The 16,042-nt window shown below is 38.9% G+C and overlaps 1 protein-coding gene across 1 annotated transcript; it reads right to left on the reverse strand.

Annotated features, from left to right (window-relative positions):
* Positions 1-2,960: 2,960 nt before the first annotated feature.
* UFM1 (ubiquitin fold modifier 1) lies at positions 2,961-13,132 on the reverse strand. The gene is made up of 6 exons (XM_086742036.1): positions 13,003-13,132; positions 12,863-12,919; positions 12,415-12,472; positions 8,532-8,571; positions 8,066-8,098; positions 2,961-4,327 (listed from the first exon to the last, which is right to left on the reverse strand). Coding segments are annotated over exons 1-6 (258 nt in total). The 5' UTR covers positions 13,005-13,132; the 3' UTR covers positions 2,961-4,259.
* Positions 13,133-16,042: the final 2,910 nt, after the last annotated feature.

Consider the following 16,042-nt stretch of genomic DNA (forward strand, 5'->3'; position numbering starts at 1 on the left):
TTTGTAGACTTGGATTAGGTTTGCGTGGCAAGGTTTTGGTAGCAGAGGGGCTACAGAAGTGGCTTCTGTGAGGAGCCGCTAGAAGCTTCCCCCATGTCCAACAGAGCCAATGGCAGCTGGCTCCAAGACGGACCTGCTGCTGGACAAGGATGAGCCCATCAGCAATGGTGGCAGCACCTCTGGGATAACTTGGTTAAAAAGGGGGAAAAAAAAACCTGCAGGGAAAAGCAGCAGGAGAGTAGTGAGAGTGTGTGAAAGAAACAACTCTGCAGATACCAAGGTCAGTGAAGAAGGAGGGGGAAGAGTGTGATGAGGAAGAAGCGGAAGAAATAAGGTATGATGAACTGACCGCAATGCCCAGTCCCCATCCATTTGCGCCGCTGGAGGGGAGGAGATTGAGAATTCGTGAGTGAAGTTGAGCCTGGGAAGAAGGGAGAAGTGGGAGGAAGGTGTTTTAATATTTGTTTTTGTTTCTTATTACCCTACCCTGATTTGATCAGCAATAAATTAAATTAATTTCTCTGAGTTGAGTCTGTTTTGCCTGTGACAGTAATTGCTGAGTGATCTCCCTGTCTTCATCTCAACCCACAAGCCTTTTGTTTTATTTTCTCTCCCCTGTCCAGCTTAGGAGGGCAGTGATAGAGCAGCCTTAGTGGATACCTGCCATTAAACTAATTTTAAATTGACAAAGCTTTCTGTAAAGAACAGCAAGCCTTTCCCACAAACCCACCAAGGCTGCTGAATCTGCTGTAAAAAGAAAAAAAAAAAAATGCATTCAACTAATTATATCACATAAAAAAGCAAGTTTGTTTTCATACAAACAAGTTCTAGTAATTTTGGATTTGAACAAGTCCCTGGGAGCTTTGTATCATGCACTAAACATCGAGATCAAAGAACAGTGAGTAGGCAGTACAATGCTAGAACATATAACATTGACAGGAGGGGAAAGTGCCTGTTGGGGAAAGTATTCACCAAGGTTAACATCAGCCCCTGCGGGCTCATGCCCCAATGGCTTTTCTCTAATGAGTAAAGAGTGAAAGACCCCTCCAGAGAGCGATTCAGAACTGACGATTCATTTACCTACTCAATCTCTCTCTAGAGGAACCTCGCTTCTGCTAACTTCAGAAACAGCCTGCAGAGATTAGCCTCAAAAAGAGCATGCTAGCCTTTGTGAACATTCCCCGGTATGTACTTGCCATCAGTAGGAAGAGTGGTTGAAAAATTCACTGCTGAGATGTATATTGGGTATACTGTATTTAAATCTGAACACCATGTATTGCACAAGGACTGAATTTTACTCAGCTGGAGCTTAGTGCTCCTGCCAGAATCACTGAAATACGGTCTCAACAGCACTACTAGGATGACTGCAGGATTTAGGTTTTTTCCACTGCCCATTAAAGTGCTCCATTTGATGGCCACCTGCATGCTGCCATACAAAGGACCGCTGGGCCCTCAGCACCTTCAGAATCCACTAACACTGCAGTCATACTGGCACAGCTCCTTCTCTCGCTCTGACTGCTCACTGGAGAAGCAGCAGGAGCTGGATTTTCACCATCAACTTAAACACAAAGAAGAAAAATTCTCAACTTTTCAGACCTGCTGTCAACAATTTTTATAGTTATTATCTAATAGCAACAAGAGAGGAAAATGGTTGTTTAATCTCAAATACAGAATAAAGTTGGATTTTATGGCTTGGAAACACAAGGAAGAAAGCCATAGCACTGACAGAACTAGTGAGGGCCCCATCCTGACTCTTCTAGTTCTTCTATACTTCATCAGATCCTTGTGCCTCCCTCCCTGAAAAATTTCCATGATATCTTCAAATTCTATCAAATAATTTGAGAAAAGTAAGACTTCTATAATATTGTATAAACCAAAATAATGATTACAGCTCTTTAAAAGTTTTGGTGTGGTGGGACTTTTCACATCAACGCTTTATGATTCTGCCAAAATTTGTCTTCTGTAACATAAACCGGCCATCATTTTACCAGAAAAAAAAACCCTTTAAATTGACTTCAGCAAAGGCGCAACAAAGTTAATCACAAACAACAGAGGTCTTTCATTTACCATCAGTCAAGTTATAACCAGAGACAGAGACAATACAAACTCCAGGTAGAGTTATATCCAAAGCATGCCTTAAAGGATGGTTAGACAAACCTGTACAAGTCAGAGTACTGCACTTTTTATAACCTTATGAGAACTCCCAAGCTCTAGGAAGTCTGGTCCTAAGCTTAAACTTTTTCCCTATACAACCATGTCAAACATAAGTCAGACATAAGAAAATGAACTTGCAAACATCGACTCAACTTGCAATCATCTGCTAAGTACATTTTACCAATGAAATCTTTACCAAACAGAAAAGTTATGTTCAGATTTTAAGAGACCATATTGAGACAAAGGTGTATGGAACACAGAAAATACTACAAAGACGAGTTATTGGTCCAAAAGAACAAATCCTTCACACATTACATAAACTATTTGTAAGGCAGTCTATCAAACAAATACCTTATGCCATCTGTGTTACCTAAGTAACAGTGTAAGAAATGTTACCCCCCATCTGAAATTGTTTTTACACAACCCTGCTTTACATAAACATCAGAGCATCTTAGTTTCAAAATGCATTTAACTACGATGGCCTTTTGAAAACTATACCGCACTTGCAGACAGAAAAAAAAAAAGGTTCCTGTTTGTTATATTCCAGTATCAGGTGGTTTTTCAGGTATTTAATCAAGAGATTTGCAGACAAAAATTACAAGCAATTAATTTGGCTCATCCTAATTATATTGTGGTATTAGATTAATAGAAAATATGCACTCTGCCCTTTAAGGGCAGTGTTCTGTAGAATTCTGCATAAGAATCCTTTGGCTTGAAATGAATCTCAAAGCACATTGATTAGAAGGTTAAAGGGCAGAGTTTTTAATTATTGTCAAAATCAAATTAAGAATATGAGAGGAACAAAATTTTCACTTTTTTCATATAATTGTTTATTAAAATAAAAGAAAATCCAGATTTTTACAATTCATTACAAATGTTTATAGTCAAATATCACTTTCAGAAGAGATTTCCGCTATATACTCAATTTACACCCACTCAGAAGGACGTTTAGTACCTCTGCACCATCCGACACATTTTCTGAGCATCTTTCTAGAGCACAATTATTGCACAGGACAGTTGCATTCGTGACAATACTCATTTAACCAAGCACTACATTGCCCATTGTTCTTTTTGTTAAATTCAGCAGGACAGAAAAAATGCAGTAAGGGTAAGATTTTGCTAAATATATTAAATCACAAAGTAGATTACCAGTTCAAGAAAAGCAGCAATTTCTCGAATTAAAATACACAACTGATAGTTTACCCTTGGCAATTTATAAACAAGAAGCATATAATCTAAACACAAACATTTTAGTGAATTCTATTTTTTCCCATATGACAAGCAGTAACAAAACAAGACTTTTATAAAGAACCAATATGAGTTCACTGAAAAAGGAATGACATATTTGACCAGTACTGACACATTCCTAAATTATGCTGCAATCCTTCTCAGCTGATGGCACTTCATATGAAGAGATAGGTCTTCTAAGTTCTCTGAAACTGCATTTCATTTAACTTCACAATATGTCAAATGAAGTTTTAACACACAGAAACCTCTGTTTTCTCCGTTATCTAAAATATTTGCAGCAGTTAAATCTTACAATTATTTCGGAACGTTTGGCAGTAATTTACTTATCTGAGCAGTAAGACCCTGAAATTTCCCTTCTGTTTGCGCTTAATACTTAAACTGGGTAAAAACTGTTCCTCTAAACATGGAAGTAAGTTTAGAAAAAAAAAATAAAGGAAAAAAAAGTTTTAGCATGCAGTAGGAACAATTTCTTTGTAGCAAAATCACAACACAGTTCCCCCTTCCACAAAGTAGGCTCAACAATATCCAATATTTTAAATATCTATGGATCGTGGCTGTGTGTTTACTCTTGTGGTGTCAGTTAAGACCTATAGAGAAGTCCATCTGTCTTTCAGGAATATAACATGGAAATCAGCCCATTCTTCTACTAGTCAGGGAAGAATCAGTGCATGAGTTAATGTATTTTAAAAAGAAAATGAAACCTTATTTTCGTTTAAAAAAAAAAAAAAATTAAATCCTGGGAAGTAATTTTTGCTAGCTTTAAAAAAGGCCAATTCATTAGTTGCATTTTGGAGTTCCAAAATAAATAGACCTTTGCTGCACAGCAACGTCACTTATTCCAAAGCTTTCAGCAGATGTTAAGAACTTCCAACTCGATCTCTGGGAATAATCCGTAGATCTGAACCATGCTTTAGAAATACATTTCCTAAACAAACAAACAAAACAGATGTTACCAACCAATCAAATAAAATCTTACCTAAATAAGCATACACATTTAAAGGACAATAATGTTAGGTCAGTGTTTAACATCATCGTAGTAATTCCACTAATATACCAGAACTGTATCTTTTATATTTCCATGAAATTTCTTCTAATCTCTCTTACTCCAAAGAGTTCTTATTTTTAAATAAAAATACCACATCCAAAGTCATCTAATAAGACTTGCAAGCTCTGGCCTTTCAAACTTTGCAGTTCAGTACTTGAATGTCTGATTTCACTTAATAATTTCTAGACCAGGAAATGAAGTTTTACTTCTCTGTAATTTTTTTTTATCTTGAGGTCATTTGTCATTCATGCATATGCTGATTTTTAATTCTCTGCTTGGTTCAGTACTTATCTGCTTCTAACTTCAGAACCTGAACTGTACTTTTATTTAAGGAAGGCTCTCCACATATCCAAGCATAAGTCAGTCTCATTTTAGCATTAAAAAAATGTTGAACTTCATATTTATTACTGTACAGTCTTAATCAAGATAGTATTTTCAAGAGGACATAGTATGAAAATTAGAAGTTTCTAATACTTAAACGTTTTGACTATTTTCTGCATGTATTCAGGTTGCCATCTTCTTCCATTAAATCTAACATTTGAAAATGAAACCACATAGCTAGAAGTGATGCACTATATAATTACTATATGGAACTTTTTTTTTTTTTTACTTCATACTGCACAAAACAGTCTTTATGTAATTCTACAATATCAGGTTTTAATATCTACCTATTCTTATTAAACTTTGCCTTGACTTGTTAAACGAGAATAGTTGTATTTCTCTCTCAAGCATCCCATGTCAGGAATGCAGAGTAAGATATTTAATATTTGTTCAAATTATTAGCACACTGGAACAAAGCTACCCTTTTTCAAATTCACTTTTCCGGTCCATGGATCAGAATCAAAACCGTTCTTATTCCACGTAACGAGTATTAGGAAATCAGTTCAAAATAATGTGTTATCAGAAGATGTTCTGTTTTTAGAAATCTGATAAGACCAGAAACTGAAGAGATCCATGAACTCACTGAACACAAATCTGTCACACCAGCAAACCAGAGAACTAAGCTTACTAATTTACATCAAAAGTATCCACATTGCAACGGCCATCACAAAACTTCATAAAACTCTAAAACAGGCCACAGCTGCATCTCATGCAGACAGAAGCTCACCCCACCTCTCAGCCTGTTTCCATCATTAATATCACAGTGATTTTATTAAAGTTATGGCATACTATTCCCTGAACTACCAAGGATTTAAAATTGAAATCAATACAGGAATTAAGTGCTAAGCCTAGCCTTTTCAGCTTTCATTTTCCTTGCTCCATGGAATCATGTAGGGAGAATGAAAGTCATACTTGAGAGTACTTTTGTTCAGAAAGGGGAAATAGTGGAACAGTACAAAACCTCTGAAAACCCCAAGGATTACTAAGATTTTATTCCTAGATCATCTTATTTTGGGAAGTTTTTGAAGACTAAAGTAACTGTTCAACTCACAGGAACTTTAATATAAGCAAAAAAAAAAAAAAAGGAGAGAAAAAAAGTACATTTTACCCTACCAAGTTTCTGAAATATCAATTAATAAGGTTGAACATAAGGTTGTATCTAAATTATACATGTTTACCTGTAAACTGACGAGTGATTTTGGTCTGGGTCTTGGGTTTGGTGTAGATATTTTTTTTGGTTGGGGTTTTTTTTGAGGGGAAGGTGGTGATTTTTGGGTTAGTTCTTTTTATTATTTTTCCAGTTTAAGGGCAACATCACACAGCGTTGTCAGGGCAATGGTACCTTCTATGTTCAAAAAAATAATCCATTTGCAATCCATGTTCCTGATCTTACATGTGCAGATAAGGTTAAGACAGTGATGAAAACACTTTGCATCTAGATGCTTTTGATTTACCTGATCCTTGATTATGAGATGTTGTCTTATACTACTGAGTAATTCCTCAACGTTTGTAAGAACTTAGGACAGGTAAAGCAAATCAACTGGAGATGTGAATTCAAGGTGCATAGCTGCAAGTATGATGAACTACCATATGGATGTTTTTATTCAGGAGTCATGTAGTCCTAAACACATTTACTTTGCAGGATTAAGCTACAACTGATCTGAGCTACATAATACAAAATGAAAGTACACTTTTGAGGAAGAAATACAGTGTAAGTACACCTTAACTTAAGGAACTGACGTTACCTGTTTTGCCTATGTATTTTTGAGTGGTCATGTGAAAATGTGGCTTTACATGTCAGTGACAATCTAGTAGCTAAATTAAATTATTAGTTTTTATTTTCTGTTTTCAATACACTTGGTCATGGATCATGATAAGGACAACATCAGCTGAAGAGTCTGCCTGAGGCAGTACACCTGTCAAACCATCATCCAGGTGTCCTAAGGCAAGTGCAGGAAGCACAGAAACCTCCAGTGGAGCAGAAAGCCAGACACTCACTTGATCTCCATTTTCAAAAGTTGTTAATGCAATCACAGACCTCAGAAATGGGTCACTACACTTACATGGTTCCTTTTAAAGCTCCAAGAAATTCCACAAACTAATACCAAGCAACTGCTCTTCTAATCATCAGATACTATTACATGCTCTGCAATGATTTACTGTATACTATTTATCTTACATATCTAAGTACCCTGATAATACCTTGCTTTCTTAATCTCTTTTTAGATCTGAAAAAAAAATATTGTGGTATGTTCAATAATGACTGGCAAGACAGAGGGCAGAAACGTATGAGACCTGGCAGAGATTGTATCAAAAAAAAACCAGAGAAGTGGTACATCTCCATCAACTATTCATCATGTTTGCAAGCAGGAGTAAAATTAGATTCACAGTTTTCACTGGATGACTGGGTTCCACAAGCACTAATGCCATTTCTTAGTAGAAAGTTACAAACGTTTCTTCCCTAACAAGATACTTCACTCTACCACAACTCTCATGTCAAATGGGTTGAGATTAGATTACTCTAATAATTTCCAAATTAATTTAAAAGTACAACTTTTCAAGAACAAGTCCACAGAAGCTTGCTACCAGACAACAGACCACTATCAGTACAATTCAACACCTGTACTATGTATCCATGTATTTCATTCAGGAGATGATGGGGAAAAGCTTTACACTTTTCTGTGACAAAGATAAACTCTTGTCTCATAGCAAGTCTCAACAGTTGAAATCAAAGATTTCTCATGTGGAATCCCTTCGTGAGAACAAGAGGGCTATCAGCAAGAACATCCTCTCTTCTTGAAAACGTGGTTTCCAAAGCACCTATGAGTTCCTGGTCTAAAACTGTGTATTATTTTTTAAACATATCTCATCAGAAGTGCTGCTGAAATAGCAATTATTACTGAACTAGGTACAGTGGGGAAAAATATAGCTATTACTTGTTATTTCACTAACGTGTAATACAGTATTGCTCTTTTAAACTGCTCACTTAATAGCTAAGCTCTGAAGATCAGAAGTGTCTCATTTTTTCACAGGCCTAAATAAACAAATGCTGAACAATAGTTCTGTGTATTTAACCTTTTACTCCCTACACTGATTGTAGTTTCCAGCTACTAGGTAATGCTCCTCCCATTTAAGACATTAAAACTTAAAATATAAATGAACTCCAAGTGCTATGCATTAGTTTAAAAGAAAAATAGCCGAGGTTTTTAATATTGAGTTTCATAAATAATAACTTACCAGCTGTCTGTGCAGGATTTATTCCTATACCATCTAGGGGGAAAAAAAAAAAAAAAAAAAAAAGAGAGAGAGAGAAAAAAAGAGGGGAAGATGAAACAGACATATTACAACTCACAGCTAAACTTACAGCTCAAAAAATATAACATACCAACAAGATATAATTATTACATCGGATCTGCATGCAGCTGTTTCCTATAACCAAAACTAGTCTTACCACAGGAGCTAACAAGAAACCTTCAGCACAGATAATCCAAGCTATATATTTGGACAAAACTAATTCATAGTATTACTGGTTTAACACCTTCATCCCATGCATAAGCAATTTAAATAATGCTGCAATATTATTAAATTCAGTTTTCAGTCCATAGAGGTTGTGAAATAAAAGACACTTGTCCTTTTATCAATACCCATTCACTGAAACTACAATCCAAAAACTATTAAAAATACGTATAAACTGTACTCTTACCATTTGTTATAATGGCACTTGTTGCTGCAGGAACTTTGAACTAAAGGAAGTAACAGTAGGACAAAATTACTAAGAGACATAGTTAAGGCAGAAAACATATGGGGAATATGCAAAGCAATTATAATTGTAGCTGTTTCAGGTACAAAAAATTATGAGAAAAGATTCCCCTCAGATTTACAGATATAGCAAAATAAAGTTTAAAGTCAAAGTTTATTTGAGACCTCAATACAAAATGCAAAATTTGCAGTACTAAACAACTAATTAAGTCCAATTATTATTACTCATTGGATAAAATATAAGAGTTAAGCATCCACAAAGTTAAGAAATACTAGTTCTTATTATACTAAACAAAGGAATACCTAAAACGTGTATGGAAACGAACTTCTAAGAAGCATATTTGTTATGTCTAACAAGAGTGAAACAAGAACTAAATTGAGCTAATCTTGGTTAATTTTGACCAATTTCCTTAGCTTTCTCCCTGTCTCTATTGGGACCTCTCCACTGCTGCAAGAGAAGAGTTGACTCCAGGATTTGCTTACAAAAGGAAGCACTAACAGCACTACATCAGATCTGGCTGCCTCCTCAGATTTCTGACACCAGCCTAAGCAAGCTTTGTACCCTCAGTCACCACGATGTGTCCCACCTCCACGCGCCTCATATGCCGTCAGTTTTACAATTTGGAAAGCCCTACTCAGGTGGGGCTGTAATGCAATAGGCTTCAAACTATTTCAGAACATCTGAACTGAGATGGGGAAGCCAAAAATAATTCTCTCTCAGGACTAGAGGGAGCCAGGCAGGGACAGAGAAAAATTCTGGACTATTTATGTGGTTGGACCAACACATGACAGAAAGGGTAGGCTGGGTACAAATCAATTAGTGCAACTTGGCTGGTCTGAGGTCCTAAGGTTGCTCCTTGGACTTCCTTAGCGCGATGAACAACCCACAGGGTAAGAGACTGGTATCTCTGCAATTAGAATCATAGAATCATAGAATGGTTAGGGTTGGAAGGGACCTTCAAAGGTCATCTAGTCCAACTCCCCTGCAAGGAGCAGGGACATCCCTGACTAGGTCAGGTTGCTCAGAGCCTCATCCAGCCTGGCCTTGAACGTTTCCAGGGATGGGGCCTCCACCACCTTTCTGGGCAACCTGTTCCAGTGTTCTATAACTCGCATCATAAAAAAATTTTTCCTAATTTCTAATCTAAATCTACCCCCCTCTATTTTAAAACCATTACCTCTCGTCCTATCGCAACAGGCCCTACTAAACAGCCTCTCCCCATCTTTCTTGTAGGCCCCCTTGAGGTACTGGAAGACCGCTATCAGGTCTCCCCGGAGCCTCCTCTTCTCCAGGCTGAACAGCCCCAACTCTCTCAGCCTGTCCTCATCAGTGAAACCTCCTCTCAAAGCACTTCATCCTCCTCTCAATTTTGCATAAGAAAACAGGGCAGCTAACTATTCATGCTGATACAGAGCACTTCCCTGGAAGTGCTGCAGAGCTCTCCCACATGCTGAACGAGTCACATCAGATGTGCCTTTCAATGGCATTCACTACTTGTCTTTTCCTCATTTTCTGATTGCTCAACTTCAGATTTCTAGATCTTATTTGCAGAAACTCTGTGCATTAACAGCAACAGCTAAAGCTCACAGAAATCATGCTTGAATACAGTACTTAATTATTAACATACTGAGAAACGGACTCTTTTATGTCCAAACACAAAATCAGCAGAATTTTTAAAAACTAATTCTCTCTTAGCTTTTTATCCATAGCAGGTAAAACATGTCACCTTTTCATCTTGCAGGGTGACATGAAAACAGTAATTTCTGCAAAAGATAAATTACATACCAGTGTTGTTGTAGAAAGGCCATGGGGAAAGTAACAATTTGCCTTCAGAGCAAGATTTGAATAACGAAGTTGATAAAAGAGGAGCTATATATTTAACCATAAGAATGTAAAAATAATACGCCACTTCAGAACAGCTAATGCATGCATATCATACGCTGAAGAAAGCAAGCCATCATTCTCAAGTTCACTAACTTCAGGAATCTTGACTTTGCAGTTTAAGGAGAAATCTTTTAATGGGGTTGGGGTTTGGTTTTTTTTTTGTGGGTTTTTTTTTTTTTCCATAATAGGACAAAATTAATTTATAAGGTGGAATTAATGTCAATCATATGAAGTCCTGCCTCCTGGAATAAGACCATCTCCAATTCAAAAAGTAAAGAAATAAAACACCAAAAAAAACCTGAACAAGCAGGAAATATATGTTTAACTTAAGTATTAAGTTATTTTTCAACAAGCAGGTTTGCATTTTAACTAAGTGATACCATGCATCTTTCATCCTAAATCATCTGAAAAAACCAAAAATGTCACTTCTAGAATGTCACATGCCTCTTCTCATTTCTTCTCTGTCTCTTCTGATACACAACAATGCACGAAAGGGATGGATCATTCACAGGAAGATGGATGTCTCTACTCATTTTGTGTCGTTTTGCTTTTCAGTAGGAGAAGCTATCTGATGCCAAAACACTAGGTGCACATGAAAACTGTGTGGCAACCCGTCAGTGAATCACTAGTTAAGATTATCTTATTGCTTCATGCCGTATTGTGTTAGAAGAAAATAAAACATTTGTTATCTTAGCCCAAAATACTGGGCCAAACAGCAATAGTTGTCAGCTCTATACTCAGCACATGAAAATCATCACAAGTATAATACAGAACGGGAAGCTACTGTTAGAAATAATTCCATATAGTTTGGTGCAATATGGTTCACTGCTTGAACCAAAAAACCTTCCTCTGGCTGCTAAGCATGTTTCCCATGCAGAAAATATAAAGCTTTCTGTGACACAAAGCCAAATGGATACTCAGGTAGCAAAGAACTTCTGTATTCAGTAGATAATCCCTGGCTTGCTTTGAAACCAAATTGGGTAAAATCCAGCCACAAATTCACACACTTTCTAAAGAAAGACATTGTTTGCTTTAAACGTCTTGTAAGTTGGTAACTGAGGCTGCCACAAAACTTGTTTTCTCTAATGCCAGGAAATACATTCATCAGCATCTACAGTCAAACTATAAGGAAAAGACGACAATCATACAGCAGCAATTATATCCCTTTCTCACTTTTTACAATGATGACAAGAATCCCCTACAGTAATAAGCCCATCTCCTTTTTGTGCAATGAATAGCACAATAGACAAAAGCCATCACGCGTTTGAGCACTTTTATTATACTGTTTATACCCAAATAAACACCTCTTAATCTTTGTACACTTAATCGGAAAAAAAAAACAGGACTCATCTCTTCAAATATATTATACAGGCAATTTAATTCCATGTGAAAGATCAAACACTCAGAAGTGAAAGAACACATTATCAAAGTCTTATTCACTTAAGTCTGTTTTTCAGATCTAGCCCACGTGCCCAATCTGAATACTTCCTGTAATCAAAAATCATGTCTTCCAAAGTCAGAAATTACTGGGACTGAATGTGAGAAGAGTTTAAGAATTTCCTGAAAAAGTCTGAAGAATTTTCTGGATATTCTTCGCATGCAATTTAAAATACTCAGTATTCAATAGTAGTATCTTTTAATTATGTTCACTGTCATAAATTATTAGTTTATTGATATAAAATTGTTTAAATTAATTGCAAAGAAAAACAGGAAGTGTGTCAATATCTGCTGCTGACGTGTAAATCGTGCAAGAATTGCTAAGTTTAGGATTCTGAAACTTTTGGCAGGCCCCCACTGATATCAGTAAAGCTTGTGTCCATATGTATCTAAAAAGAGCATTCTTTGTGCTGAATTAACCATTGTGTTTTACAATTAAAAAGAACGCTTTTGCTTTCAGGAATGTTCAGAAAGTTCAAAACCAAAACAATCGCTTTCTACTTACTTCTTCTGCAGCAAACTTCAAGACAGCTGTGAAAGGTGTACTTTCAGGCACACTTAACCTGGAATTACAGTGTAAGTAAATACGTGACTGCTAAGACAAACTGAAAAGCAACTTTGTTATTAAATTACTAATTAAAATGTCACTTTTACTCTTGCAAAAGATGTGCATGAGCTATTTAAGGTCCAGACCAAAGCCCGACAAGGCAGACACGGCAAGAGACAGAAGCGGAAAAGCCCTGACAGGTGAGTAAACAACAGAAGACCGCCTCTCGTTTCACTTAGAGGGAGCAAACGCCGCTTCCACTCGTGCGAAGGCCCTGTCAGGATGACCACGGAAAGCCAGGCTGCTCAGGGCCGCGTTGCGTTCGCGCTGCCGCCGGTTTTCACGGCCTCCTCGCAGCGACCCGGCCGCAGCCGCGACCCCGGCCCCGCCACGCCACACCACTCACACTTTGTAGGGCAGCCGCGGGTCCGAGGTGAGCGTCACTTTAAAGGTGACCTTCGACCTGGGGAGAGCGAGGGGAAAGCACTGGATTAGGGCTGGGGGGGAGAGGGAAGGGGGGGTCCGCGGGGCCGCTCACTCACGCACATGATGCTCCCAGGCGCCGCCGCCGCTCCCCACCGACACGTCAACCGGCACCCGAGCGGGGCTTCACTGCCCCTCCCGCCTCCTGAGCTGCCTGCGGCTCGCCTGACCGCAAAGGAAAACTAAACATGACCCGCCGACCGCTACGGGAGAGGGACCGGGGGCGTTCTGTCTCGGCACCCGACTGGCGCGGGGAAGGGGAGAGGCTGAGGGGTGGACGAGGTGCACCGGGGAACAGCGGTGAGACTTTCTAATGAGGCAGTGGCTTAGGCTGTTCCGCTCAGAAGTAGGACCCCAATAGTGAGGACCTCCGCGTTTCTGTAGGCGTCGCGGAGTCACGTGCGGGCGGCCCTGGAGGGGAAGGGGAGGGAGCGGAGCTGGACCGGACCGGACCGGACCGGATCGGATCGGATCTGATCTGATCTGATCTGACCTGGGGTTTGGCCAGTGACGTGGGCTGCGTGCCCGGGACCGAGGGCGTGGTGGGCGGCGTGCTCCAGGCCGGACACGGCTGAGGGACGTGGCGCAGGGCAGCCTGCGCGCCTTACCCCGCGCCGGCGGGGTGAGAGCTGTGGGGCCGGTAAAGATTGGACCCCGTTCTTCTGCACAGATGCCAACAAGGGACTGCTGGGCTTAATTATGTGCTTATATACAACCGCGGTGTATGTGTGTGCATATATTTGTATATATGTGTGTGTATATATATATGCAAACGTATATGTGCAGTGCGGGGGGGGAGGGATGCTTCATCGTTGGGTTTGGTTACCTGACGTTTCGAGTCCATGAGTCGCTCCCAAACCAAAACGTTCCACGGGTCCTTGTTGAAGTTATGCAGGGAAAGACAAATGCAAACACACACCTTTTCTCACTCCCTTAATATTCACATCTTTCTTGCGATGGGGGAGCTCAAGGCTGGAGTTGTGTTTAGATAGTGGTTGGTACTTTAATGGCAGAAAAAGCAGTTTCCAGTTTTGTTAGTCTGTGAGTTTTTTCAAGCTAATTTATTTCAACGGCTAAATAAGATCCATGGAAATGCAAAGTAATTTTTTTTGTCTTTTTGCTTCTTCATCTGTTAATGCAGGTGATGACCGAGTTTCCAACTCTGGGTATGTCAGTATTGCCATTGTAGAAAATATTTTGCCAGACTGCTTTTGCATTTTCTCCAGTCTCTACTTTCCTCAGGGAGGACAGCTTTCACTGTGGACTGAGGTCCTTGTTGTCACACACTGCTTGCCAGACTGGTCATGGCAAAGCACTTGCTTGTGTTCACTTTAATTGAGGTCTTATTAGGATAAGGTAGAAGAAAGGCCCCACAAAAGGCAGTTGGCACATAGGAGTCACTGATCTGTCTAAGGAGTGGCTCAGTGGCCAGCCATGAAGTTCAGCATTTCATCCTTGTGTTGCTCTTATTTGAACATTAAAAAAAAAAAGAAAAAAAAAATGAGAAGAAATTCACTAGATGCTTATACAATGCAATTAATATTTCCCCGTACTTCCTGTATTTACCATCATATTACCATGTCTGTGTTTCACAACTCTATCCCGTTGCTGGCTCATGCTCATTTTGTAATCCGTTAGTGATCTCTTGGTTTTTTATCCCCCTGCTTCCAGCAGAGCACACCTTAACCTAGAAATCATTAGTAGTCATCTCTGAGCATGTAACCTTGCATTTTGTGTAGCTAAATGTCATCCCATATTTATTCTTGCCCTCTTCAAAATCAGTTATTTTTGTATGATGGTTACGTCTTTGATCTGTACGAGTCTCTGTCATCCGCAGCTTTCATTAATGCATTGCTGTTTTCTGTGCCAAGATTGTTAATGTAGATGTGAAATAAAAGACTGATCCTTTTACAACTTCATTTTTCACCTTTCACTCTAAGGACTTCCCTTCTGAAGAAATAAGCGCACCCAAATCTTCATGCTGTTGAAGCTGGACTCCTTTTAGTATGCAAATTCACTTGGTTAAATCTGGATTGAATGTACGTATGCTGTAATGCTGCTAAGAACAGTCTAAATCCAGGCTGGAGTACTCCACTGTCCTGGCTACACAGTCTTCTCCTCTGCCAGGCAGAGGAACGAACAGTTGTGACCAAGTGGAGTGTTAGTTCAGAGAACTGATTTGGCAAAAAAAAAAAAAAAAATTCCTTTTATGTGGTTTTCGTCTGGTTAGCTTCCTGAACCAGCAACAAAGAAGGACATGAGGAAGCTTCTGCCTGGCAGTGACATTGCACTGCACCTTAGGTCAGCTTTTGATGCCATGGAGCTGTATCCTCAACAAGTATCAAGAGTGTGGTGATGTCCATATTTGTTGGTAACATCAGGGTCAGGATCTTTGAATGCAGATCCAGGAATGTAAGTGATTTCATAAAAAATAAGAATTCACCAGTGCTGGAAATGTATAATTTTACTATGCTGTCTAAACCTTTTTCAAAAGCTAGCAGAGTGGGTTGTTGGGGTTTTTTTTTTTGTTTGTTTGTTTGTTTTTCTGATAATTCACAGTGTATAAAGGAAGGAGAATGTGTATGAGTTTTCTTTTTCAGCTGTGAGAGTCAATAGGACTTGATATCCCATCTGCAAACAAGCCAGGGATGAATTAGAAGTGACTGTATCTAATGGGTTTATACCCAAAAATGTTCTCCTGAACTCCAGAAAAACTGGTCCATTCCCAGTCTGCTTTCCTTTCTCTGCAAGTGAAACCAGAGAAGAAAGTGGAGTTCTTTATTCAATTTGTTTTCCTTACAGCTCTTGCTTACCCACACTTAAATATGTTGTTTGATAGCAATGATGAGATGCAAGTTTGATATTTCTAGCTGCGTAGATGACAGACAGGATGACAATTTGAGCAATTAAAACAATTGGAATCTTTGTTGGTATCTTCGGCAATTTGTAAACACATTAGTACCACAGAAAGCTTTTAAGTCGGGGGAAAAAAACAACCCCCAAGCCAGAAAAGAATAAAAGATACGTCTCTCTGGATGCTAAGATGTAACAGGTGAATTAAAATATCTCCTGGCAACACTTCAGGGAAATCCCTCTAGTTGTA

This window comes from Chlamydotis macqueenii, chromosome 1, assembly GCF_036417535.1.
Source record: "Chlamydotis macqueenii isolate bChlMac1 chromosome 1, bChlMac1.mat, whole genome shotgun sequence".
In the NCBI taxonomy this organism is placed as follows: Eukaryota; Metazoa; Chordata; class Aves; order Otidiformes; family Otididae; genus Chlamydotis; species Chlamydotis macqueenii.